General features: G+C 44.0%; 1 protein-coding gene across 4 annotated transcripts; it reads right to left on the minus strand.

Annotated features, from left to right (window-relative positions):
* On the minus strand, positions 1-27,815 carry ZCCHC17 (zinc finger CCHC-type containing 17). 4 transcript variants are annotated; one of them, XM_068269294.1, is made up of 9 exons: positions 27,769-27,815; positions 21,764-21,867; positions 17,435-17,492; positions 17,251-17,351; positions 16,522-16,613; positions 16,290-16,390; positions 7,143-7,264; positions 2,722-4,282; positions 250-366 (listed from the first exon to the last, which is right to left on the minus strand). In XM_068269294.1, exons 2-9 carry the CDS (start codon positions 21,803-21,805, stop codon positions 341-343), a joined length of 2,103 nt encoding a protein of 700 aa, XP_068125395.1. In that variant the 5' UTR covers positions 21,806-21,867; positions 27,769-27,815; the 3' UTR covers positions 250-340. The 4 variants fall into 4 exon arrangements, with proteins under 4 accessions (XP_068125397.1, XP_068125396.1, XP_068125395.1 ...); XM_068269293.1 differs by having other exon boundaries at positions 27,699-27,771; XM_068269296.1 differs by lacking the exon at positions 2,722-4,282 and having other exon boundaries at positions 1-366; positions 27,699-27,771.
* Positions 27,816-27,846: the final 31 nt, after the last annotated feature.

Below are 27,846 nucleotides of genomic sequence, written 5' to 3' on the forward strand. Positions count from 1 at the left end.
TTTGCAACTATACATTTTTTTTAATTTTTCATATATATATTTTTTACATTATTGTGTGATTGGTCACTTGAATTACACATAATTGCCAAACTGAGAAATGTGGCCCTGCAACTTTCCACAAAGTATAAAGCCATAGTCTGTACAGCAGATGTAAACCAGTATAAAATAAATTGTCAGCCAATCTCTGGCTCAGTGTTTTTGTTTGTGTTTTTTATGTTTTTTCTTTTTCTTTGTGCTCTTTTTTCTTTTTTCCGCATGACGCTTTTTCTTTTTGGCTGGCTCAGAATCAGAGCTGGAGGCCGTAGAGCTCTCGCTGTTCGAGGAGTCTTCCTGCTCTTGGCTACGTTTTTTTCTTTTCTTTTCCACCTAAGAAACCAGAAAGAGAAGGTAGTTTTTGATTATTATACATTTCATACACTCTATGATGCCTTCCGCCTACAATGTGTCTGAGCAGGACTCAATGCCTGCCACACACTGTTGAATTCTTGTTACATCTGACATCAGTCACCCACCTGGTTATTTTAGCAACACCAGATATTAGATGAAGATTAGTGGACTAGCAATTAGAAAACAAACATTCCTGATGATGTACAGGTCATAAAAGTCAATATAAAATACCACACACTCTCCTCCCAGCCCATTGTACTGAGTGATCTGCATCAGGTGGCTCACTCTGCTGCCTGCACTACTTGGTCCGGTGCTCTCATCTGGCACATGACCGGGACATGGTGACTAGGTTTATTCTGGCTAGAGGTTTACCATTGCCGTATTAGTCTCAATCGTGAGTCTGGAGTACGTGTGAACCTCAGCTGATGGTTTTCGGCCCTTTGGCTTAAAGAAAATCTGAACTGAAAATTAAAAGTTAAAATAACCATACACAAGTCATACTTACCTCCTGTGTAGTCTACTCCATCTCTTTTGCCTCTCCTGCATCGTGTTTGTCCACTGATCAATGGAATTCTCAGTCCTCCATTTTGAAAATGGCCATTACACCATAACAGCTTTCTGGTCAGCACAGTTAAACTGTAACATAGCCCACTTGAGCCATAGGGAAACATGGATACATCAGTTCTCTCAGCTGTAACTGGCAGCAACTGATATATTTCAGTTCTAACAAAATGTTGTCAGAACTGGAAGGGATCATTGTCAGAAGAAAATGGTGAGCGTCTGAGAGGAACTGATGGCAAGGTAACTATGTAATGTTCACTTGAAGTTACCTCATGTGTTTATTTTAAATAATTTTACTCAGTACAGGTTCACTTTAACGTTGCGATATACACAACCTTATAATGTGAGTTTACAGCTGGTAAGCCTGCCTTCTCTTTTGGGGATGGTGGACACAGAAATTCATAGAGCTTGAATACCACTACAGTGAAGATTTTTGGAAATGTGTGCAATTTTATATTGACTGTTATGGCCTGCACAGATTTATATTTAAGGGATGGTTTGTGGACTTTGGACAGTCTCTCCTCAGCAGTTGTCACAGTTGTCAACTGTTAAATATACGTTGGCGCCGATTATATCTTTTCTATTCCTGATGTGTTCAACCTCATACAGTGAAAAAAATAATAACTCAAGGGGTGCCTTTGTTTTGAATAGATCTATATTTAGTTCTATGATTATATTATATGGAACTGCTAATCCATTCAATATGTCTAATGGTGTTAGGGTAGCTTAAAGTGAACCCGAGGTGAGTGTGATATGGAGGCTGCCATATTTATTTCCTTTTAAAACAATACCAGTTATCTGGAATCACTACTGATGCATGCAAAATAAGCTGGTCTGAATCAAACACCTAAAACTAGCACGCAGCTAATCCAGTCAGAAACTTCTGGTCTGCAAGCTAGCTCAGGGGCCATGTCTAAAAGTATTAGAGGCAGAGAATCAGCAGGACAACCAGGCAATTTGCATTGTTTAAGCTTCTTTCACACTATATGTGGCACATCGCGTCTCCGTACTCTCCCCCATTGCAGCTCATCACAAGGGCAATGCAAGTCTATGGCGACTTACACACTATTGCAACAGTAGTTGCAAAATTGCCACAAGCCAGCCTCAAATTTTGCAGTGCATTGCCACATGATCAGTGCCTACTGCATGGATTATGCAGCAATGCAAGTCTATGGCAATGTGGTAAGTGTAAGCGATCGATTACTGTAGCAGCGCCCATGCGCAGAGCAAAGGAAATCCAGTGATGTACTTCCTGTCCAGTAGGAAGTAAGTCACTGAGAGAGAGGTGGCTATGCATTACCCAGTAAGCGCACTAAGCCGCAGGGAAGGATGGAAAAGGACATGGTGCAGTGCGATCATACAATACAATTACATTGTATGGCCTTTTGATTGCACTAACATGGAATATTTTAATCATGGATTACTACACGAAAATCTCAGTTAAACTTAACAGTATTTCTAGGAGTCCTCTAGTAAAGCCAAAAAGGAAATAGGCCTAAGGGGGAGGAAAAAGAAAACCCAGTGACACAAACACCTTTACAACCAAGAGGAAAAAGCAAACATCAGGTGAGATCAGGTCTGAAAATGATTTTCTCTTGTGGTAAGTGATAAAGGTTTTTAATAGAAAGTGAATGAATATCTTCCACTCTTGCTTTTCTATTAGTGATTACATTGATAAGGTACTTTAAGTGTTCATGCACTTCCAGCAGTTAGAGCCGTGATTTAGTTTGTGTTTCATGCCACTGACAGATCCCAGGAAGGATAAAGCTTTACCTGAATGAGTCAGTTTTCTTGCTGCTCTAATAAACTGCCTAATGACATATTCACTAGCTAGAGGCTTGTCCAAGAAAACAGACAGGGCAGCGACCTGAACTTTTAGAGTGCTGACTGCTAGCCCCATATCGACACCATCCTGTAAGAATTCAAGAATACTTGACAGAGAGTTATCGTGGATTCTTCTCTTTTCTTTCCAGGTCAAAAACGTTTTCCAAACTTTAAGGTAAATCTTTCTTGTTACTTCATTCCTCCCAGTAAGTAATGTGGAAATCACTCTTTCTGAGAGACCTTTCTTCCGGAGGAATTCTCTCTCTGTATTTTTACAGGACCATCTTTGCTCATCTGCTGGATTCCTGCTTACTTGAAAAAGGCTTCTGTTCGCAAGAAGAAAAGTTTTCTTCTTATTCCTTCTCGTTTTGTCAGTTAATTTTTTAGCCTTCTCTGTTGATCTGTTCAAAATCAAATCAAGATCTTTACCAAATATTAAGTTCCCATCAAAGGGCATTGCACAAAGTCTATTCTTGGTTGCCAGATCTCCATCCCATGCTCTTAGCCAATTTGCTCTTCTGGCAGTATTAATAAGAGCTGTAGCTTTTGCTGTTGCACGCAAAGAGTCTACCGCTGCATCTGCAAGGAAGGCAGCTGCTTTACGCATCAGAGACAAGGTTTCAAGAATCCCTTCTGAAGGATTATCTGCTGCTAATTGGTTCTGTAGATCTTCTAGCCAAACAATCAAACATCTGGCAACACAAATGGAAGCAATAGCTGGCTTGAACGCAAAGGCTGCAGCCTCCCAGGCCCGCTTAAGTTGAACTTCCACCTTTTTGTCCATGGGGTCCTTTAAGGCCCCAATAGCCTCAGAACACCAATAAGTATCTTTACAGTATTGAGAGAAAGATTTATCTAATTCAGGGCATTTTGACCACATTCTCTCATCTTCTTCCTTAAATGGATACTTGGTTTTGAAATATTTTGGCATGTTCAATCTTTTTTCTGGATTCATCCACTCCTTTTCAATAATCTTTTTTAAAGATTTGTGTACGGGAAAGGATCTACCGATCTCTACTCCTAAGCCCATATAAATCTGGTCTTGGACTGAGGGTGAAGGCAGAGCTTCTTCAATTTGTTCGGTTTCATAAATGGCTTTAAGCAATTCAGGAAGTTCCTCTACATTGAATAAGTATTGTGGTACTTCTGAGTTGTCAGAATTCCGTTTAGCCTTCCCTTCCTCCAAGGATTTAAGTGAGGAATCCACAGACTGAGAAGAAACCTCACTTGTGGGAATCTGGGTTGTAACTGATGGTGCACCTGAGCCTGAGGCACTAGTCATAGATTCAGACATTGCTGTGTGAAAGGCTTGCAGGGTGGAAATCATTTCATTTTTCATTTCATCAAGGAAATCTTTCATTACACTTGTGTGATCTGGGCCCATGCAAGCATTCAGGCACTTTTGACACACGGGCTCAGTCCATGTATCAGGTATTTTTTCTGAACAATCATTACACCTCTTAGATTTTGCCTTCTGTTTTTGAGGGGGCTCTTTTTCCACAGTTATTGCCTGAGGAAAAAACAAAAAAAAACAAAAACCACATTTAAAAAAAAAAAAATGTGTCAACTTTAGAAATATAGCCAGCACTCAAGACCCAAAAAAATAAAATAAAATATGAAAAAAAGGTGCACTCAAAGGCTGAGAAAGTGCCCAGAGGAACGTCCACATACACAAGTAAAATGTACACAAAATTGCACATTGCAGAACTACCATATATGTTTGTATCTAGTTCCATCTTAACGCTTGGCTTCAATAAAACACCACGCCCCAATTCTAGGAGTTGTACTAGAGCCCTTACTGTTCAGAAAGCCTGCACCTATTCAGTAGGATATCTTAGGCAAGGCTCCCTAACACTGCTAACTGCCTATAGAGCTTGTCCTAGTGACTGAAGCTCTGGCGCCAGGAGAAAAGCTAAAAAAAAAAAAAAAATTCAGCATATACTGAACACCACCTGGTACAATAGAGACATTGTTCGTTTAGTATGCTCTTAGCATTCGCTTATCCCTGCCCAAACATACTTCAACACTGCTCCATGGAGTCTTCACCCACATCTTAATGGGAACTGGAGCACCAGTGAAACAAAAACTAACCTCCCTATAAAGGGATGTTTAGTAAGGCCTAGTGCACACCAAAACCGCTAGCAGATCCACAAGACGCTAGCGGTTTTGGGTGCGGATGACAGGGTTTAGCCCCAGTGCACACCGGGCAGATCTTGATGCGATCCGCCGGGTGTTCACCAGCCGCATCCGCATGGCTAATGTATCTCTATGGGCTGGCGCACACCTGTGGTTTGAGGTTTTTAGCAAACCCCAAACGTGCAGCAAGAGGCACGTTTGCGGCTTGCTAAAAACCTCAAACCGCCGATATGCACCGGCCCATAGAGATACATTAGCCATGCGGATATTCAGGCGGATTCGCTTGGTGTGCACTGGGCCTAGTAGAGTATGCCATTGGGGGGCCAGGGGTTAGTACCATTGCTTACCTATAAAAAGGATGTTTGTAACATACTGTATTACAAATATTTATGGGGAGGGTAATTTTTTTTTTTTTTACTGGGTCTCAGTTCCCTTTAATGACTGCTCATGCAACCTAAATATATCTGGATGCCAGTTCAGTGGGAGGCAGGAACTTTGATGTCCAATATCAGAGCATCTCTGGGGAAACTAGAGAGATGCCAGGGATATACCAAGAGGGAGCTAGATGAGACCCTTCGCGCCTCTGCAGTCTGCTGCAAGGCAATTGCTACTGAGCCCTACAAAACCTGATGATCACACCACCATGCTCTCTAAGACACAAACATACTGGCCAAAATGCAAGGGGAAAGGGCCTATTGGACTACGCTTTCCCCACAAATTCAATGCAGGCTTAATGAAAAACAAAACAAAGAACAAAACCAACCCAAGCAAGAAGAGACATAGGACTTCGGTTTCCTGGGGTAGGGAAACAAAGCTGAGGGGATTTCCCCCCCCCCCCCCCCCTTTTAAAATGTGTTTTTAGTGAAGGAGCCAAAGATCTGTCCCTGTTAGGTTGCCATGGAGGACATTGGGAGAAATATATATTTTTTTAATAGTTTTCTAGATTAAGAGGTGGCCAGACAAGGATTAAACATATTCAGATATTCTGAGCTGATCAATTCCTACCCTATATAGCAAACCTAATCTTGAGAGGTTCCAGCAGAACTCCATCAAGCATCATTCAAGCCACAAGCATCGTGATGTTCAATGCTGTTGGCCATAGAGCCTCACTAACACACACTTCCTGCCAATTTAAAATCAGCCCAGTTCTAAGCTGCAAATAATTAAACTTCACATGTACAATTAATAATTTGCATGTCCCAGATAATCTCTAGTGCCTAATAGCAATAAGATACTGGCTCAGACTATTACTGGGGCTAGGTGACTGAATAGCAATAACAAAAAAGGACTAGACACATCTGCAGGTTAGTGACAGTGTGCAGCAGAGTAGCTAAGTGTTTAGCACACGGACCTTGGGGCTATAGGGTAATGTGTCTTATTTCTGACACAGACGGAGTTGTAATTGAGTTATCTTCTCCCAGTGTTTACTTTGTCCCTCTCTGGGTGTTCCTTTCACCACACATTTCATAGGATAAATTGATAAAATAGATTGTGAAATTAAATTCCAGTGATGATGTGATTAGTGCTCTCTGTAAAGAGCTTTTGCAGAAACGCATACTCCCGGGCTGCTGCAGATTTTGGATTGCGGAGGCGTTTCTGCCTCCAATGTTAAGTATAGGAAAAACGCAAACCGCTCTGAAAAAACGGCACTTCAGAGCGGTTTTGCAGGCGTTTTTGTTACAGTAGCTGTTCAGTAACAACTTTACTGTAACAATATATGAAATCTACTACACCAAAAACGCTTCACAAAACCGCAAAATGCTAGGAGAAACGCTACAGAAAAATAAGAAAAAGCATTTCAAAATCTGCTAGCATTTTGCGGATCTGCTAGCGGTTTTTGGTGTGCACCAGGCCATAGACTGTTTGCCTCTCTTTTCCATAGAGAACAACTCAACTTTTAGCTTGTAGTGGAAAAAAAAGGATTTCAGTCAATTTCTTAGAAAAGCTAGAACTAAATATGTATAGGTTTATCTCGGATCACTTCAGTAATGCTTACACAATACAAGTGAATGGGAACCCAACCAGACTTCTGCTGGGCAGAAGAAGCTGGTCCTACAGCAGACAACTGCCTCTACCTACATATGTGTATTAAAAACACAAATTATACAAGAAAAAAAAATTAGCAGGTAAAACCTGCTTCAGTAGGATTTATTTGAGGGAGGAGGCAGTCCTAGCAGTGATCTTGCAGCTAGAATTTTTCCAATTTAATATTACACTACCTTATCCCATACTACCTTATTTTTCTTCTTGGTAGTCATCTCAGAGGTGGTCTCATCTTTCTCATGGTCATCCTCTTCTGGCACCAAACTGTACTTTGTTCCTCCAGGTTGCATGAAACAATCTTGTGCAAAATGACCTAAAATAAAAAAAGGGGGCGTAATCAGTCATAAGGTTTGTGTTTTTGTTCAATAGCTGGTTCAAAAGATGTCAGGGAAAAGCATCCAAAGGCCAAATTTGGAAAGGGGGGGGGGGTCCTCACAATTCTAGTTATTGGAGAGTGAGGCAAGTAACAACCACTTCTGGATTTTACTGTTCTGTCTCTGAACTGTGGAAATTTACTCTCATTCTAAACCAAACAGGAAGTTAGGGAACCTCAAAAGGTGTAAGGCAGACTTTTATTGAAGATATGGGAAAATAAAAAAAATTCCAATATCAGACTAGTTTAGGTTATTTGTGGTCCCTGGCATGACCAAGTTTCCCAAACATTTCTAAATTATTTCCACAATATTCAAAACAATTCCCAGTTCCAGGATAACAAGTATCTTATAAAGTTAAAATGTAACTGTCGGGCATAAAATCAAAAATAAATTCTTTATTTTAATTTGGTAAAACAAGTAATAAGGATACCTACCAGGCAATCCAAAAGGTAAAAATCACTATTACTTTTCTTGTTGATAAATGATCATTTCCCAGTTTACCCGACTCTTATTTGGTACACAAAACTTGGTACAAAACAAAACCGGAAGTTGAAGGCATGCTGGGTTGTCCTTTTTGCTTCTCTCCCCTCCCCTCAGACTTAACTAATGCAGCCTGATTGGCTGAAGCCTCTTTCCCCCATATTTTCCCCTCCCACACCTCTGTTCCTATCTGATTGGCCAATATTTCTCATGCTGAGACAATGCACTTTCTATAGCGAAGGGCAGGCAAATCAGGCAGATGAGAGTAGGGCAGGAAATGACATCAGGATTGGCTTCAAAATAGCCACAGTTAATATGGGAAATGCTAAGAAGGATTTTCTCTTTTTTTACTGTAGAAAAATCACTAAAATCAAAAACGGTGGATAGTGCAATACATATGTTAAGTAAAGCATGCATTTATCTACTTATGTATGAATTTTTTTTCCCCCTGAGATAGTATGGCCGACAGCTCCTCTTTAAAGTAAAAGTGGAGATACATTTATGAGATTAACAAAAGGAGTAATAGTAATGGTAAATATAACAGTCATTGAATAAGATTAAAGACTTCTAATTACTTTTTAGTAGGAATGGTTACAATAGGAATCCATGTTTATTTCAACATATCCCATCAGTTTAGGTGTGCCTTAACCACTTGAGGACCATGGCGTTAACCCAACTCCCCCCCCCACACCCTCAGAGACCAGGGCATTTATTACTAAAATGGCCACTACAGCTTTAAGGCGAAGCTGCAGGGCCGCAAAACTCAGCACACAAGCTATTCCCCCCCCTTTTCTCCTCACCATCAGAGCTCTCTGTTGGTGGGGTCTGATCGCCCCCAGGTGGGTTTTTTTATGGTAAAAATTTGATTACATTTTCAATAAAATTTACTATTTTTATAATTTATTCTATATCCCTCCCTCAGCCAATCAGCGTGATCAGCTGTCATAGGCTTCAGCCTATGAAAGCCGATCACTGTTTAGCCTGCCAGGGGGACAGCCGTGTCGAAGCGCTGTACAAAGTAATTAGATCAATCTAACAGTCTCCGCCGCTCGGAGACTGAAGGCGGAGCTCGGCCTTCTAAGCAGGAGATGCACGCAATCTCCTGCTAGCCCCATAGATGGCCGTACACACCAATCGGCGTGGAGCAGTTCTGGGGCTGCCGCACTCCTCACGCCAATTGGCGTGGAGCAGTCAGCAAGTAGTTAAAGAGAAACCATGACCAAAAATTGAACTTCATCCCAATCAGTAGCCGATACCCCCTTTCCATGAGAAATCGATCCCTTTTCACAAATGGATCATCAGGGGGCTCTCTGTATGGCTGATATTGTGGTGAAGCCCCTCCCACAGGAGACTGAGGACCATTTTCCTGGCAGTTTCCTGTCTGTGAACCTTGTTGCATTGTGGGAAATAGCTGTTTACAGTGGTTTCCAACTGCAAAAAAAGCAAGCAGCAGGTACTTCCAGCAACATCACCTGCCAGCAGTAAAAATGTCACCATGTGATAAATGTCAGAATGTAAATCAAGGAGAGGAATGCTTTTACAATGGGCAAACACTGACTAAATCATTTATACATAATTATTGTAAAAATGAAGCACTTTATTGCATAATTTTCACTGGAGTTCCTCTTTAAGAAGCTTTATATAACCAACAGTTGCAGTAAGCTTATCAAGCTGCATACTAGCTCTAGGACAGTTGCATGACATCTAATAGCCTGGCTGCAATACTGGCTATTCTCATTCTGAATCACTCACTCAACAGGTACACATTTTAGAAAAGTGAAAACATGGAATCTGCATCCTTTGCATTGTTCCAGCTGAGTGATTATAAAGCATGAATCAGAAGATCAGATTCCCCCGTAGCCGCTCTCCTCAGTGGCATCTCCTATTACAGCAGCGGGCACGGTGGCTTCTGTGATGAGCAGGAAGCGGTACAGCGGCGATATGCATCGCCGTTACCATGGGAACCGCTGTACCGCTTCCTGCTCATCACAGCAGCTGCCGAGCGCGCTGCTGTAATAGGAGATGCCACTGAGGAGAGCGGCTACGGGGGAATCTAATCAGACAAGCGGCCGCCTGCTTATAAGGTAACAAGAGCGGTGGCCGCGGGGAGGAGCGAGAGGCGAGACCTGGTGGTTGGGGACCCCTGCCGTACGGCACACCAGGTAACATCTTGCGGCAACAGCGGTTGAAAAACACTGCACTAGAGAAAGTAAAAACGTGCAATAGACATGGACATCGCATAGACACCGCTCACTCTCGTTTGGTCCCGCAAGGTGAGCGTGCGCCAGGATCTAATGGCCTGCCTACAACCTCCCTGGAAGTGTCCAAACTGAGAACGTGACTCCCTGGTGGCCTTCCGGACTCTCCGCCTGGAGCTGGATCGTGAGCCTGGTCCCTGGCCCCTAAAGGGAAAAACGCTATCAGAGGCTGTGTCCTACGAGCAGCCATTTCTGAACAGGTGAGACCTGTCTTTGGCAGGGTGGATGCTCCTATTTCTCACTCAGAGCTCTCTTTTTTGCATGTTTTTACATGCTACCAAAAATGAAATATTTTTGAAAGGTTCATGGCAGGTTCTACTGGGAATATTGCCTTACTTAACGCAGACATGTCTATCTGTAGTGCTATTAAAATAAAACAAGCTCTGCGAAAAAACAAACAAAGAAAAAGCCACCCACAAAACACACGCAACATAATTCCTCAGAACAAGTATATATACTGCAATGATTGTGGAGCAGTCCTGCGGATCCTCTGCCTCTAATACTTTTAGCCATACAGCCTGAACAAGCATGCAGCAGATCAGGTGTGACATTGTCAGATCTGTCAAGATTAGCTGCATGCTTATTTCTGGTCAGATTCAGACATTTGCGGCCAAATAGACCAGCAGTTCTGCCAGGCAACTGGTATTGCTTAAAGCAGCAAGGACAGCTTTACTATACCAAGAAAAACAAAAAAATATATAAGTACATAACTACTTGTTCTACTTACATAACAGATGTACTGACCACGTTTTAATTTTAGCAAATCTTAGGAGCGTAAATAAAGAGAAAACTGTTCCTGGCATTTTCCATCTCGCTCTGACTGAAGCCAATCCTGATGTCATTTCCTTCCTTACTTACTTTTCCCCCCCTAGAAACCAGGGCTGTGAAGTCTGTACAAAAATCATTTGACCCCTCAGTTTATGAAACCAACCGACTCCAGGTACCCAAAATTGCTCCGACTCCTCGAGACTCCACAGCCGTGAAACTGCACATCATAGTTAGCTTGCTTTCTAAACAAAACATGGATCATATTTTAGCAGCTCACTGAATTGCCTTCGGCCAATCAGAGAGGAGCAGGAATGTGGGAGGGGTGACGACAAGCTTCCTTCTCATCGGCAATGCACCAAATAAAGCGAGGCTGACTGAGATAAGAATTATTACAGCAGAAACATTTGACTAGATTGCAGTGATTGCAGTGCAAGGTAAGGTTGCAAGCTGCATGATAAACACAGCAGTGGGCAAATTGAATTTCATTTTGTGGCCAACAATGCCTCTTTAAAAAAGGAAGTAAATATGGCAGCCTCCACATACCTCTCACTACAGTTGTCCTTTAATGTAAACCGCTTTGAAAATTTTACTAGAATCAAAAGGCTAAGTACCTCACCAGCAATTTGACATCATTTTCAAACGCCTCCCCCAGCTGGCATTGTTCTACTAACCCCTCCCGCTCTATCTGCCACCCCCCCTCCACAGAAACAGAATACATTGCTGTACAGCCTCAGCTCGCACTGTCACCCAAGTGATCAATTCCAATGACTGTTGGGCAGTGTGTACAAGGCCTGAGGACCACCACTTTAGGATTATGGTAGGTGATCAAAGCACATCACAGATTCTTTAGAAACGGACCCAAGATCCTAATAGATGCAAGCAACCTAATCTGGTGTGAGAAGTCGTTTTTAGGGCCACCAGTTGTTACTCTTATGAACATCGAGATGTAAGGCCCAGTGCACACCAAAAACCTCTAGCAGATCTGCAAAACACTAGAGGTTTTTGAAGCAGATTTCAGAGCGATTCTAGGCATGTTTTCTACACATGCCTAGCGTTTTTTGGGAGTGTTTTTGTGTAGCCGATTACAAATATTGTTACAGTAAAGCTGTTACTGAACAGCTTCTATAACAAAAATGCCTGGAAAACCGCTCTGATCTAGCAATTTTCAGAGCGGTTTTCCACTTTCCTATACTTTAAGCGGATCCGAGATGAAGTTTTGCGGACCTCATTTATGAGCCCCTTGCATATAGTTTCTAGGGCAATCTTCCCCAAAATTCTTTTTTTATCATTATTATTCCCAAATACTTGAATTCATAAAGCCACGCCCCCCCAGCCCCTTTTGCGCCTCTGCGTCTGATCCCATGCTGCAGGTAATCATGGGACCTAATTCTGGGGAGGAGGAGGTATAGGCGGCGTTTCCAGGCAGGGGCTGCTGAAGTCACGCGATACTAGCGTGAGCAGCAAAGTGCAGTTTCTAGGGGAAGTGACACCCGGGCAGAAATGGCAGGGCACTGTAGTGAGGACGCACTCACCATGGGCCCCCCTCATCTGTGAGCGTAGCGTGTAATTGATATAGTTTCTTTCAGCTCTGCCCTGGATGTTCTCTCCGTATTGAATCAGCGCAAGCAGAAATGATGATACACATCTATTCAGCAGCCGGCTGCTCTCTACCTTCTCTCCCTGCATGTCCTGTGTAATCAAGGGACATGCAGAGAAGTGAGCGGCTGGCTGCTGGATGGATGTGTATCATCATTTCTGCCTGCGCTGATTCAACACGGAGAGAACATCCAGGAGCAGCAGGGCAGAGCTGAAAGAGACTATGTAACAATTACACGCTGCGCTCTGGACACACACATGAGGGGGGGGGGGGGGCATGGTGAGGGAGGGATGGAGAATAATTTCTATAGCAGCCTGGCTAGCAGGGAGCTGGAGGATCAGATGTCAGGTACTTTAGCTGCAGCCCCTGACTATCCCTTCATCTTTTACTGCTCCCCCATCCTGACTTCTCAACCCCCATACTCTGACTGACCCTTTCCTCACCCTCAGCATCTTTCCCACTCTCTCCAGTCACCTTCAGCATGTTCGGTGTTCTCCCTAGAGCCTATTAGCTGGGCGCTCCGCCCAACAGAAATTCCTCACCGCCCGGCTGCCAATCAGCTGGCATCCGCAGCAGAACTGCTTCTGCAGGCAGCCCACTGTTGCTAAAGGACGCTATACCAGCTCTCCTCCTCAATTCCTGTCTGTCAGTGGTAAGGAGGGAGGGACAGGGGGAAGTACTGTATGACGTTGTTTCATGCAGCTCAGAAGACTGCCTCTCACAAGCTCCTTAGCCAGTCACATTACAGCTTCACCAGCGGGGGGCGTGCACTGTAGCGTGGGTCAGCTAATGTGCTGCTGCTATCGATGCTCCAAGCCGCTGGGTCTGTGTGTTTTCCTGGCGGCTGTAAAAGCGGTGGGAGAGGGGAGAAAATGAGGATGCTTTCCCGAGGGGCTCCTAAGTGATCTTATCTGTCATTATCTACTGACATGCTGGCCTCTTGTTTTCAAAGCAAACATCGGAGAATGCTACTATGCTAGACAGGCAACGGGTGAAGGACTCTTTCCCCTCATGCTGTAAACTTCTTTCCCACCTGTCTGTCTGTCCAGAAATCAAACAGAGAGGTGAGAAATCACGGCAGGGGGGAATGGGCTGGGGGATACAGCTGCTGCTGACCTGTGACAATCTATTTACACAGCTCATTGTGCTTTTCCCAGCCAAGCTGTCTGCCAAGCTGATGATTACCTATATATTCAGTACATCATACCCACCTGCATCTTAATAACAATCTGGTACAGCAGGCATTGGTTATGATCTCAGTCCAAAAGGTCCATATCCACATAAAAATTAAACAGCGTGACATTACGTAACCATCATTTAATGGAGATTCGTTATACAAGTTGCAGATGGCTTACGAACCGTGATGCTCACTTTTTTTTTTTTTTTAAAAGAAAGTTCTGATAGATCACAAATGGAAATGATCATTCAAACGAAACAATAGTTTCTACTAAAGTCAATGGGCTTGATTCACAAAGCGGTGCTAACAGTTAGCACACTGGTGAAAAGCCCTTTATCATGCCTAAACTCAGTTTAGGCATGATAAGTTTAGGTGTGATAAGTTTAGGTGTGATAAGTTTAGGCATGATAAGTTTAGGTGTGATAAGTTTAGGCATGCTAAGTTTAAGCGCCAACTGCGTTAGCACCGCAGTGCACAGCTGATCAAAAGTTTTACGCTAGCAAAGACTGGTGCACTTTGTATAAAGTTTATTGGCGCTGCTTTGCGTGCGGGACTTTGCAAGCGATCTAAACTTATCTAAACTTAGCATGCCTAAACTTATCACACCTAAACTTATCACACCTAAACTTATCACACCTAAACTGGCTTTTCACCAGCATGGTGCAATGGTTATCATGCCTAAAGTCTTTTAGGCATGCTAACTGGGTTAGCACCGCTTTGTGAATCGAGCCCAATGGACGTTAGCAAAACATGGTTTGATTTGAACGATTGTTTGCGTCCTGTTGCTCACATAACTCCGCTCCAATGTTCAAAGATAGATCGTGAAACGATTGTTCATGATTAAATTCCGTGATCTATCTTTTCAGGGGTACTCAGTTTTAATCTTAAATTGCTATGACGCGTACAAATTTCCAGCTGTAGCTGCTAATCACAGCTTTTAACATAGGTGCCTATGCTGGGACCCAAAGTAAATTTGCCGCTTCGATGTGAAACTGCCTTTCCACCCAGCATGACTTTTCTTCACCACCCGGCTACTTTTTCATGCCACCCGGCTGGAAAAAAATTCTGGGGAGAACACTGATGTTGCTGGAATTTTTCAACCACTCTCTCCTCCTCTATTACCACCTCTCTCTGCCACCCTCTACTCCTCCTGCTGTCACCCTCCCCTCCTCCCACCTCTGCCACCCTTTCCTTGCCTGCTGACCCCCTCTCTGCCACCTTTCTGCCATCCTCCCCTCCCTTTGTGGACCCCGCTCTGCCACCCTCTTCTCCCCTTCTGTCACCTCACTGCTGATGGGCGTATCCAGCTAATTGGGCATGCTACTTGTACATAGTCATGTCATTGACTGTCCTCAGAGGAGCTCACAATCTAATCGTACCACAGTTATAGCCTAATGCCCTAGCCTATTTTTATGCATTCATATAGCACTGTACAGAGTACATAGTCATGTCAATGACTGTTCTCAGAGGAGCTCATAGCATGGTGGCGCAGTGGTTAGTGCTCTCGCCTTGCAGCGCTGGGTCACTGGTTCAAATCCCAGCCAGGGTACCATCTGCAAGGAGTTTGTATGTTCTCCCCGTGTCTACGTGGGTTTCCTCCAGGTACTCCAGTTTCCTCCCACATCCCAAAGACATACAGATAAGTTAATTGGCGCCCCCTAAATTGGCCCTAGACTACAATACATACTCTACACATGATACATACTGCCTCCCGTAGCGTGGATCGGGGAGGGAGGCCCCAGAGCTGCGCAGCCGCACTCGCGTCGGTGCGGACTGCGCAGCCGCGGCCTCCTCCGGCGGCCATATTTGAGGAGGAAGGAGCGCCCGACCCGGGCTGTGGGGTCGGGGTCCGGCCGGGGGGAGCGAATGCAGCGGGGATCCGGCGGAGCTGCACGGAGGCCACGGATGGCGTCCTCCGTGCGTTACAAATTCATACAGGTAAACACATTTTTTTCCGGTTTTGGGCTCGTAAGTCCTTTAATGGTCAGTTCGAGATTTTGCCCTAGATCTGTTAAGGTGCATACACACAGACTATAGTCTTTGGAAACTGAAAGATCACAGACCAATCTTACCACCCTTCCTGTAGTATAAAAGCCATACTGTACACACAGTCTATTCTATGGAGCTGAACTCTTCATCAGAAAAAAAAATCTTTGCAAGATTCTGCACACACAGATGCTGTACAGACACAAAAGATCAGTATCTGCAAAAGATCTGTTCCTGCCAAAAATCCATTCCTGCAAATTGCAATGATAGTCTATGAGATCTGCAGATCATCATACACACATGATTTAACTGACATTCATCTGCAGATCAGATCCACCAGAATGGATTTTCAGATCTGCGGATGATCGCTTGATCTGCAGATCAATGTCAGTTAAATCATGTGTGTATGGTCTGCAGATCTCATAGACTATCCTTGCAATTTGCAGGAATGGATTTTTGGCAAGAACAGATCTTTTGCAGATACTGATCTTTTGTGTCTGTACAGCATCTGTGTGTGCAGCATCTTGCAAAGATTTTTTTCTGATGGGGAGTTCAGCTCCATAGAATAGACTGTAGGTGTGGCTCTTATACTACAGGAAGGGTGGTAAGATTGGTCTGATCTTTCAATTTCCAAAGACTATAGTCTGATGTGCCTTTAGACTCCAGTAAAAAGGAAGGGAAACTGGGGAATAACCAACCTTTACAGCCACATTTTTTACACACAGTATTCAGCACAGCCTCCAGTGTGATCTTCTGCTTGCTGTAGTCCTTAAACTCTCTCTTCTTTCTCTCATCCTGTCTAATAGAAAAGAAAAAAAATTAGTGTAAAAAAAAAAAGAAAAAAAACAACAACACAAAAACATACATTTATGGGAAAAACAAAAACAAACAAAAAAACATCAGCAATAAAGGTTCAATGTCGTCACTTACTCCAGTACCACATTGTTGGGATCTATATCCTTCCCTGTTCCTTGATTAACAACTTTCATAGATAAGGAGATTTTCTCCTTGCCATCTTTTACCTGTAAAAGGTATAGGACATTTGTCAGGATTTTCTTTTTCTGTTTATTACAACTCAGCAAAGGCATTAAATGCTGCAAAATCAGCTTAAACAAGGTATATCATTTATTTATGTGCTGTAGCTTCAGTGCTGGCCCTAAAGAGTAAATCTCTAAGTAGAGGAGGTTACGGTCACATGATTTGTATTCACATGCGGAGACTGGTCTCTCAATCAGACTTTACTATTAACAAAAAAAATAAATAAATAAATTCTCACTGATATTGCATATGCAACCATCCTCTCCTGTGGGCATGTGCAGCAGACCTGCTCCTGGAATCAGAGCAGCAACACTCCGCCATTTTCTCCAGCCAGCTGCAGCACACATCATCAAGTAAGGCTCCCCGGCTGTCCACTGGTTGGGTGGTTCAGGCCGGACATATATCTGGTTGGGGGGGGGGGAGGGGTATGCTCTCAGGCCCCCACATGCCGTTACCCAAGAGGAAAGGATGGGGGGGGTAGTTTGCTCTCAGGCCCCCCTCATGCGGTTACCCGAGTGGGCAGTGTTGCTCTCATGCTCACTCAATATGTAATGAAACACACACACACACACACACACATATCTATGTATGTAAATGTTTGTTGGGAACAATACATTGTACCTCACGACCAATGACCTTCACCCACACTTTCTCGCCAACATCTACAACTTCAGATGGATGGTCAACCCGGGCGGATGACATGTGTGTTCTATGCACAAGGCCTGTAAGTGAGCAAGACAACGTTTACTTAATATTGCATTTGGGGACTTGTGTACACTGCCGTATTCTCAGTGAAAGTACTGACCTTGCTTTGTGCAGCCTGGGATTTTAATGAAAGCACCATAATCTGTGACATTTGCAACCTGTGGATGAGACACAGATTTAGACTTTAAAGTTCAAATGTCATGAACAGAAAACCCATTATTAAATGGCCATTACTGTGAATTTACAGTTAGGTCCATAAGTATTTGGACAGAGACAACCTTTTCTCATTTTGGTTACGATGATTACCACAATAAATTTTAAATTAAACAACTCAGATGCAGTTGAAGTACAGACTTTCAGCTTTAAAAGACACCTGAAATGAGATGATGTGGAGGCTGCCATATTCATTTCCTTTTAAAGGACTTCTGAGGCCAAATGTTAAAAAAAAAAAAAAAAAAAAAAAAAAAAAAAAAAAGTTATGTACCTGTGTAACTTTGTAGGACACGGAGGACGCCGTCCCGCCGGGTCCCCGCCGCTCATAGCCCCCCCCCGGACGGCTCCCGACCCCACGGCCAGGGTCTCTGCCTGTATCAAGATGGCCGCCGGCCCTGGCCACGGCTGCGCACTCCGCATTGCCGCTAGTGCGGCTGCGCAGCTCCAGCCCCCCGATCCACGCATCCTGTTGCAACAGGATGCGTGGATCGGAGGGCTGGCCCTGGAGCTGCGCAGCCGCACTAGCAGCAATGCGGAGTGCGCAGCCGTGGCCAGGGCCGGCGGCCATCTTGATACAGGCAGAGAGCCCGACCCTGGCCGTGAGCCGTCCAGGGGGGGGGGGGGGGGGGGGCTATGAGCGGCGGGGACCCGGCGGAACGGCACGGAGGGCGCCCTCCGTGTCCTACAAAAAGGTATATAACTTTTTTAATGTTTTTTTTAAACATTTGGCCTCAGAGATCCTTTAAGCAATACCAGTCGCCTGGCTGCCCTGCTGATTCTCTTAATCAAATACTGTAAGCCATTGACCCTGAACAAGCATATGAAGATCGGGTGTTTCTGACATTGTCAGGTCTGATAAGATTAGCTGCATGCTTGTTTCTAGTGTTATTCAGACACTACTGCAGCCTAATAAAACAGCAGGGCTGCCAGGCAACTGGTATGTTTTAAAACGAAATAAATATGACAGCCTCCATATTCTTCTCACTACAGTTGTCCTTTAATTCAGTGGGGTGAACAAAACGATTGCATGAAAATGTGTGGCAATTACATTTTTATAAACACAATCCATTTCAGGGGCTCGAAAGTAATTGGATAATTGACTCAAAGGCTATTTCATGGGCAGGTGTGGGCAAGTCCATTGTTATGTCATCAAATAAGCAGAAAAAAGGGCCAGGAGTTGATTTGAGGTGTGTTGCTTGCATGTGGAGGATTTTGCACACAAGATGCGGTCAATGGAGCTCCCCATGCAGGTGTATGAAGCCAACCTTAAAGTGAACCTCCAGACTAAAAATCTACTCAGCAGCACTGAAAAGGCTTGGTGTTTAACAGTTTCACAGCATCAGACATTTGTTTTTCTTACCCAAGCCTCATTTTTGGCTGCACAGAAGCAAACTGCCCAGGCATTTTTCCCCTGATTTTAAAACAAAAACATGGAGCGCTCCATGGTGCATTATCATAAAAAGAGTTTATTGCGCTATAAAAAGTTATACTCACAAGGTGTTTAAAATCAATTCGCTTATCAGCGGCAAGCCCTTCCGCTTAGCTCCCCAGGTGCTTTAGCTCTCACACTGTGGCCAGCAGTGCGGTCCGGTGGGGTCCGTAGCTCGTCTCTGGCTTACTATGGACGTGCTTGTAGCGTCATTACGCGTCTCGGCGCTCTGCGCCTTCGTCAGATTTTTCCCCTGATGCTGTGCAAAGCATGATGGGATTGCTGATGTGGTTCTCATTCTGCTGTTTTGGTGCAATATTTTTTTATTTTTAAATTTGAGATTTGAAGTCTAGCGTGTGCAGCTGGGAGGTGTGATGATCAGTAGGGATGCTCAACTTCGGATTCGGGAGATACCCGGATAGTTGCTATCCGGATATCTCCCAGTAAACCTGTGCGGCTGGGGGTCAAGCTTACCTGTCTGACGTCTTCTTCGGTCCGTCCCTCGGCGCCTCCTACGATGCGTTCCACGCGCGTCACGTGACTACAGACACTTCCTCCTTCAACCCGGAAGGAGGAAGTGTTTGTAGTCACAGGACCGCTGCGTGGAACGCATCGTAGGAGGCGCCGAGGGACGGACCGAAGAAGACGTCAGACAGGTAAGCTTGACCCCCCCCGCCCAGCCGCACAGGTTTACTGGGAGATATCCGGATAGCAACTATTCGGGTATCTCCCGAATCCGAAGTTGAGCATCCCTGGTGATCAGGACACAGGACAGTTGGAAGTGTGTCTCATGCTCCCTGTCACCTCCTTTCAAAAATAAAAATAAAAAAAAAAATGGCTGCCCCCATGAAATCACAAACATTTGCCTGTTTTTTTAAAACCGGGTGGGTAAGAGATTACCTAGCTGTTGTAATTAATATAGCTAATTTAACTTAATGAGCAGTAGGGTATTGTACATAAATGGTATCATCCTGATTTAAAACTTCTTGCTTTAACTTAATGACAGTATGTTTGTTTAGGCTTAAGTTCCCCTTTAAAGAGAATTCGAGGCAGATTTTTTAAATCTTGATAGGACACAGAGGCAAGTTCTGTGCACAATGACATGCCTCTGTGTCCTTCTGCTGCCGCTGACAGCCCCCCCCCCCCCCCTCCCTACTGTTCCCGCTAAAAAATACCGATAGGCTAGCGACCATTTGCTTGACACTAGCCTTTTGTTTACCTGCAGCCTGTTAGTGTCCTCTGCATTGCCTCCCCATTACATGGCTCCCCCACCTAGGTTGCAGCTTAGCTTCTGATTGGAGGACTAAGTATTGTTTATTAATCTTTAAGATAGCCAATAAATGGTATCATCCTGATTCAAAACTCCTTGCAACTAAATATTAGAAATGAACATTTTATTTCCAATTATTTAATTTGTCCGATTACTTTTAAGCCCCTGAAAGCCTGCCAACTGGCTTTGATGCCACGGTCATAGCTAAGGGCCCGTTTCCACTCTCGCGGAAACGGCCGCGAATCCGCAGAGTTTCCCCGCAGGCAAATCGCGCGGGGAAACTCTGCCATAGGGGATAACGGCGCCGCCGGCCGAATCGCTTGCAGTAGCGATTCGGCCGGAAACCCCCACAGAATTCGCGGCGGAGGCTGCGATTCCCATAGCCGTGCATGGCACGGCTGATGGGAATCGCCTGCGATCCCGCCCACCCGCTCAGTGCCGGCGCGCGTCTACGAGACGCACGCCGCACTAGTGGAAACGAGCCCTAAATGTGACAGTGGTACAGTGGATAGTACTCTCACTGTGCTAAAAGGAGTAATACCAAATTACAACAAATGTACTTCAAAGCCTTGACAGGTTAAAGTGCTATAAATTTACCTTATTAAGAAGTCAGCACAGACCATAAGTGAATCCACGGTTTCACAGTCAATCAGTTATTTCAGCCAAGTGGTCATCCGGCTCTTATATACAAGTGGTAGACCATCACCCAAGTGATTAAAGGGAGCTTACCAGCTGCGGACAACCCACATGATAAGGTTGTAGGTCTCGCATTCAGTAGTAAAAGGGACCAAGAAACACCCAAGATCCAGCTTCCAGCAGTCCTTATTTCAGTTCATGCATGCCATCTAGAAGGCCAAGTTCGACAAAACATGCAAATAAACGGCAGATCTAAGTGTAACCCGTTTATTGGTAAAACATAGCATATGGTCATAAAAGAAAATTAAAAATCAGTAAAAAAAAATAAATAAATACATACGGGGCCCAAGCAATGGTGACGCCGGACAAATTTTGCACAAAATTTGTCCGGGGTTCCCATTGCTTGGGCCCCGTATGTAAGTTTTACTGATTTTTAATTTTCTTTTATGACCATATGCTATGTTTTACCAATAAACGGGTTACACTTAGATCTGCCGTTTATTTGCATGTTTTGTCGAACTTGGCCTTCTAGATGGCATGCATGAACTGAAATAAGGACTGCTGGAAGCTGGATCTTGGGTGTTTCTTGGTCCCTTTTACTACTGAATGTGAGACCTACAACCTTATAATGTGGGTTGTCAGCAGCTGGTAAGCTCCCTTTATTCACTTGGGTGATGGTCTACCACTTGTATATAAGAGCCGGATGACCACTTGGCTGAAATATAACTGATTGTGAAACAGTGGATTCACTTATGATCTGCGCTGACTTCTTAATAATTTTATTTGTGTGGACTTTTGGACATTGTCTTTCCTCAGCAGCAATAGATTATCTGATTACCCTGGTGCTTATGGTTTATATAAATTTACTTTAACCCATTTACCTGTCCTTGGAAAATGTCATACACGTCTGGTATATTATCCATCGCTTCTCAATCGGCATGCAAACTGGAAGCTCTGAGCAGTTTTCAATTGACTGTGATATCATCTGTAAGAGGGAAAAAAAGGCAATAGATTCAAGAAATTCAATAAAGACAATAAACCTACTAAAATCTATACAAGGTAAAGACCACATCAACTAACAGTCAATCGTTTGTATTAAGTGTTTTTTGTTGTTGGTGGGGTGGGGGTGGGCTGAGGGGGGATTGACAGTGGAGGGAGCAATACATGAACAGCACTGCATTGAGTAGTACAAGGCAAGGGGCAACAGAAGTAGGAATGAACTCTACTAAAATCTAATATCAAGTGAGGAAAGGTGGAAAATTATTGATATCCGGTAGATATTGGTCATTATCAAAAGGGGCAGTGAAAAGTTGGTTAGTCGTAGGCACACAGTGATAAAAGGGCTAATTAAGAGAAAGCGTTCTCGCCAGAAATGTATTCCAACCGGTGGGATGAAGCCAAAGTTAAGTGGTCAAACGCAGGTGTAGTCAATAGTGGGCAGTACCACGTGTAACATTCAGCTTCAGAGTTTTAGTGCCCCGATTTGCATGGTGAATTTTTAAAGTACATCCCAACCTTCCAGTGCCCCTATATTAAATCCAGTCCCAGCAATCCTTAACAACCCCTCAAAATATTCCAGCTTCGTTGTGCCCCCCCCCCCCCCCCCCCCCCTCTAGGGTTTACTTGATTTTTTTTTAGTGTTTACACAAAGTACTGTGGATGGAGTATGATACCACCTGTGACTGATGACAGATTGACGAGCTGCATTGTGACAGTCTTGATGTCAAGTAAAAATTTGCAAGGTGGCAAAAGGGAGTAAAAAGAACACTGAAACGATTCATATATGCCTGGAGAAAGTGAGCTAATGATTTCAAAAACGTAAAGAGCTAATAGTTAAAGGAGGAATTTGTAAAAAAAAAAAAAAAAAAAAAAATAAATCTAAAAAACAAACAAAAAAACAGTAATTTAGCAATTTCTTGCCTTTAGCTCTTAAACTCATAAGAGATAGTGGGATTAAACAAAAAAAACCTTATTGTTTATCTATCAGTTTATTTTCAGTTCAAGTTTTCTTTATGACCATATTACAATAAGAAGATCAGTAGCCATATTGGCCTCAATTCACTAAGCTTTATCAAACACTTTATCAAACGTTTGATAATTTACCTCATGGGTAAAATCTAATTTTGACTTCACTAAGGTGTTATAGATTTATTGAACGTTTTATTGATAAACCGTTCAATAAATCTATAACACAGTAGTGAATTCAAAATTAGATTTTACCCATGAGGTAAATTATCAAACGTTTGATAAAGTGTTTGATAAAGCTTAGTGAATTGAGGCCATAGTGTACAACAACATTTCTAAGCAGTTTATGTCAGGCCATGTTCACAGTAGCCACTGCATTGCATTCACTGTGACAGCAGGAAAGCAACGCCACACATTGGGCTCTATTCACAAAGCATTACCGCATTTGAGAATGCTGAAAAACAGCTGATTTTACCTATCACCTTCCCACATTCCAATTCACTAAACCCATCACCGCACAGAAAATAAACATTACCAACTTGTGCGGTAATTGACTCAAGAAATGTCAATTAACCTTCCTGGCGGTAAGCCGCGCAGGAGGTTTTCTCAGGCCCTGCTGGGCCATTCTGCGTAAAAAATTTTTTTGCTGAACGCAGCTAGCACTTTGCTAGCTGCGTCAGCACACCAATCGCCGCCGCCCCGCGCCGATTCGCCGCTATCCGGGCCGCCACAGAGCTCCCCCAGACCGCTGCCTGGCCTATCAGCGCTAAGGGGTGGATCGGGTCTCCCTTAGACGTCACGACGTCCATAACGTCGGTGATGTCATCCCGCCCCGCCATGGGGGGGGGGGGGGAAGCCCTCCAGGAAATCCCGTTCTTTGAACGGGATTTCCTGATCGCCTATCGCGATCGGAGGGGCTGGGGGGATGCCGCTGAGCAGCGGCTATCATGTAGCGGGCCCTAGGCTCGCTACATGATTTAAAGCAAAAAAAAAAAAAAAAAAAAAAAAAAAAAAAAAAGGCAGCGCTGCCCCCTGGCAGTTTGTAATATACCGCCAGGAGGGTTAATAAATGTTTCCGCATTTAGTTTACCGGCCAAAAGTGTTCAGTAATTCTCTCCAGCTCACAGCAGCCGATAACTGGCTCTCCCCATGCGGTCTCTGTGTGGTAGATTTGACAGACAACCCTTGAGGAGAGCCAGGCAGCCAATAGGGAGAGCCAAACAGTCCTGGTTCTCAGCTGATATGTGGGACTTTGGGCTGGTGCACACCAGAGCAGTTCTAAAGCGTTTTAAAAAACGCTTGCAGGGGGAAAACCGCTTGGCTAATGAAAGTGAATACACCAGAGTGGCTCGTTTTTCTATAAACGCAAACTCGGGGGCTGCAGCATTTTTTAGGGCCCATTGACACTTGTGCGTTTTCAGAGCGATTTCAGCTTTGCTGAAAATTGCTAGCGATTTGAAAAACATGTGCACAATGAAAGTGTATGGAAGTGTTCTCATCTAAGCATTTAGCGATTTGCTGAAACGCAAACGCGTTGCATGCAGCGTTTTCTGTGCGATTCTGGAGCGATTAGCGTTTCAATAAAAGTATTTGAATTGAACTAGAAATCGCAAACCGCTAATCGCTGGAAAAACGCTCTCTATACAGTGAAAAATCGCTAGGAAAAAACACCAGAAAAACGCTCAGTGTTTTGCGTTAGCGTTTAGCGATTTCTAGTGTGAATGGGCCCTTACATTTCTGAGGCGTTTCTGTCTCAATGTTAAAGTATAGGAAAGTGGAAAACCACTCTGAAAAACTCTAGATCAGAGCGGTTTTCCAGGCGTTTTTGTTACAGAAGCTGTTCAGTAACAGCTTTTACTGTAACAATATTTGTAATCTGCTACACAAAAACGCTCCAAAAAAAACGCAGGGATGTTTAGAAAACCTCTCTAAACATGTCTAGAATGGCTCTGAAATCTGCTTCAAAAACCTCTAGCGTTTTGCAGATCTGCTAGAGGTTTTTGGTGTGCACTGGGCCTTTCAGTGTAGCAAAGCAGAGGAGTAACATTTTCAAAAGGCATCTCTGCATTCCTTTAGATGTGCTTATTTGTATTGTAGCATACAGAAGAGCTCCCCCTGGTGGCTGAAGCACATCTAAAGGGATAACAGGGTGGTACTTATCCGTTAGCCGGCCGCATCCGGCGACAAAACTCCACCAAAGTTACATCTTTCCCTACTATCCATGGCGGCCTGGAGGGGGAATAGTAATTAGCGCCACGTGCCGGATGCGCCCGGCTAACGGATAAGTACCAAAAGGGTTGCACTGTAGGGAAAACCTCCTACATACAGCTCCCGTGCCTGCCCACTGACCTGCTACATGCTGTTAAGTCACACTTACAAAGCAGGGATTAGTGAATTGAGGCATGTTTGTTCAGTAAATTACCGAACTTCTGCCTCCTTAGTGAATTTGGTAGGAAAAAAAAAAAAAAAAATTACATAACAGATGAGGTATTTTACCGAAGACAATTTTACCAACCTGCCCTTTGTGAATAGAGCCCATTATGTTTGCATTGAGTTGGGTACAGTGAAGCATAAAGATAATGAAAATTATGCTTCACCTACCGTTAACACGTGTTTAGCGGTAATGCACTGCATTACAATGCCACAACCCAACACACCATAATAATCCCGCTGCACTGTGGACATCACATAGGTGTTGCATTGCAGTGTGGTAAGCCATGTTACAAAGCATAGGTTACTCTGCAACACTGTGAACATGTCCTTACTACCTGTATTCAGAAGTTTTAGCCCCCACAATCCACAAACCAGACTGAGCTTGAATGCCTAGTTGTCTACCCTTGATTAAACAAAATTTAAATACTATACTGGTCTCAGCCTCAACAAAATCTTAGCATAAAGTCTTGTAAGATGAGTAAGTAAATTCTGTACAATAGAGTTCCATCATTTTGGAAAAGTTAGATAAGAACCCAGAATCCTACTGTCTGGCTAGCCCTGTACTCCTGCACAGAGGAAGCAATAAAAAAGCAGGCCATACACTGGCTCGATTCCCGGCCGTTTCGACAGCAGATTCGATCCTGGGATCGAATCTGCTGCCAATCGTTCGCGGTAAACGCAGCCGCCGATCCGATTTCCTCCCGAAACGGATCGGTCCGTCGATCGCGCCGTGCGGGAAATTACCCTCGATCGCCCGCGGGTAAAGTGCGCGTCGCTAGCGGCGACCGATCCGATCAAGTATACATTACCTGAGGCTGGCTCCCGGGCGTCTTCTCCACGCTGCACGGTTCTGTTCCGGCTCCATCCATCCCGGCGCTTCCTGTGTCACTGCAGTGACCAGGAAGTTCAAATAGAGGGCGCTCTATTTGAACTTCCTGGTCACGGAGTAACACAGGAAGCGCCGTAATGGAGCCGGAACAGAGCCGTGCAATGCGGAGAAGATGCCCGGGAGCCAGCATCAGGTAATGTATACGGGGGGGGGGGGACAGGCGGCAGGTGCAGCTCAGCAGATGGTAAATCGGTTTCAGGCTGAAATCGATTCACAATCTGTTTGCAGTAAAGGCAGCCATACAATCCCTCTCTGATCAGATTCAATCAGATAGGGATCTGTCAGCTGGTCGATCTAATGGCACATCGACCAGTGTATGGCGACATAGATGAAATGGCGATGGGCCATTCCAAGGTCATCAGACCAGCATTAGAGAAGGCTAGCCTACCCAAGTCATCACTGGGAGGGGATTTTCAATGAAGTATATTAGACAAATTTGTCAAGAGTGCTTTAATATTCTGGACAAGAAATATGCATTTATATTATATCTGTTATATTAATGTATTTGCTGTTGGTTCCCTGCATAAGAACAAGGGTACTTATCCGTTAGCCGGGCGCATCCTCTAGGTGGCGACAAAAGTCCACCAGAGTTACATCTTTCCCTACTATCCATGTCGGCCTGGAGGGGGAATAGTAATTAGCGCCACCTGCCGGATGTGCCCGGCTAACGGATAAGTACCCATACAAACTCCGTGCAGATAGTGCCCTGGCTGGGATTCGAACCAAGGACCCAGCGCTACAAGATGAAAGCGCTAACCACTAGTTACACACAGTTGTATTTTAAAATATTACAAAATAACTTGTTCGGTACTTATCCGTTAGCCGGGCACATCCGGCAGGTGGCGCTAATTACTATTCCCCCTCCAGGCCGACATGGATAGTAGGGAAAGATGTAACTCTGGTGGACTTTTGTCGCCACCTAGAGGATGCGCCCGGCTAACGGATAAGTACCTTTGTATGTTCTCCCCATGTCTGTGTGTGCTTCCTCCAGGCACTTCAGTTTCTTCCCACATCCCAAAAACATACAGATACATAATTGGCTTCCCCCTAAAATTGGCCCTAGACTAGAATACATACACTACATGATAAAGACATAGGACTATGGTAAAGATTAGATTGTGAGCAAGATGTTGACGCTATATAAATACTAAATAATAAATGCTTGATATGACTATTTGGCTGTGCCAAAATAAAAATCCTCTGAAACTAAACAGAAAATGATCAAGCAAATGAAAGGTGCTAGCTTCCAAACCACTACCAGCAACTGACAATAGCCAGCTTTAACTAATTGCATCCATTTGCTAGCATAGCTTCAACTCCCCAAGTCTGTGTATATTTGCATATATAGTTTTCCACTCTAACCACCACGAAGTGGATTTGTATGAGGACAGTGGACCATGCTATGCTAAAGCTAAGAAACACAGAAATTACACAACCAAGTCCCTGTGTTCTGACTACTATACTTCAATTGCTGAAAACCATTTACTTCAGAATAAATATAAGACGAGAGCAATTCCTACACTTCGTACCTTGTGTAAGCCGCCATTGTACGCTCTAACAAACTCACTGACCAATCACAAGCAGCTATCAGCAACTAACCTGCCTCCAGTCTATGCTCTCATTGCTCTACATTACTAAATCCCCGCCCATCCCTTTTATTTGTAACCAATCAAAATT

This window comes from Hyperolius riggenbachi, chromosome 2 (genome assembly GCF_040937935.1).
Source record: "Hyperolius riggenbachi isolate aHypRig1 chromosome 2, aHypRig1.pri, whole genome shotgun sequence".
Lineage (NCBI taxonomy): Eukaryota > Metazoa > Chordata > Amphibia > Anura > Hyperoliidae > Hyperolius > Hyperolius riggenbachi.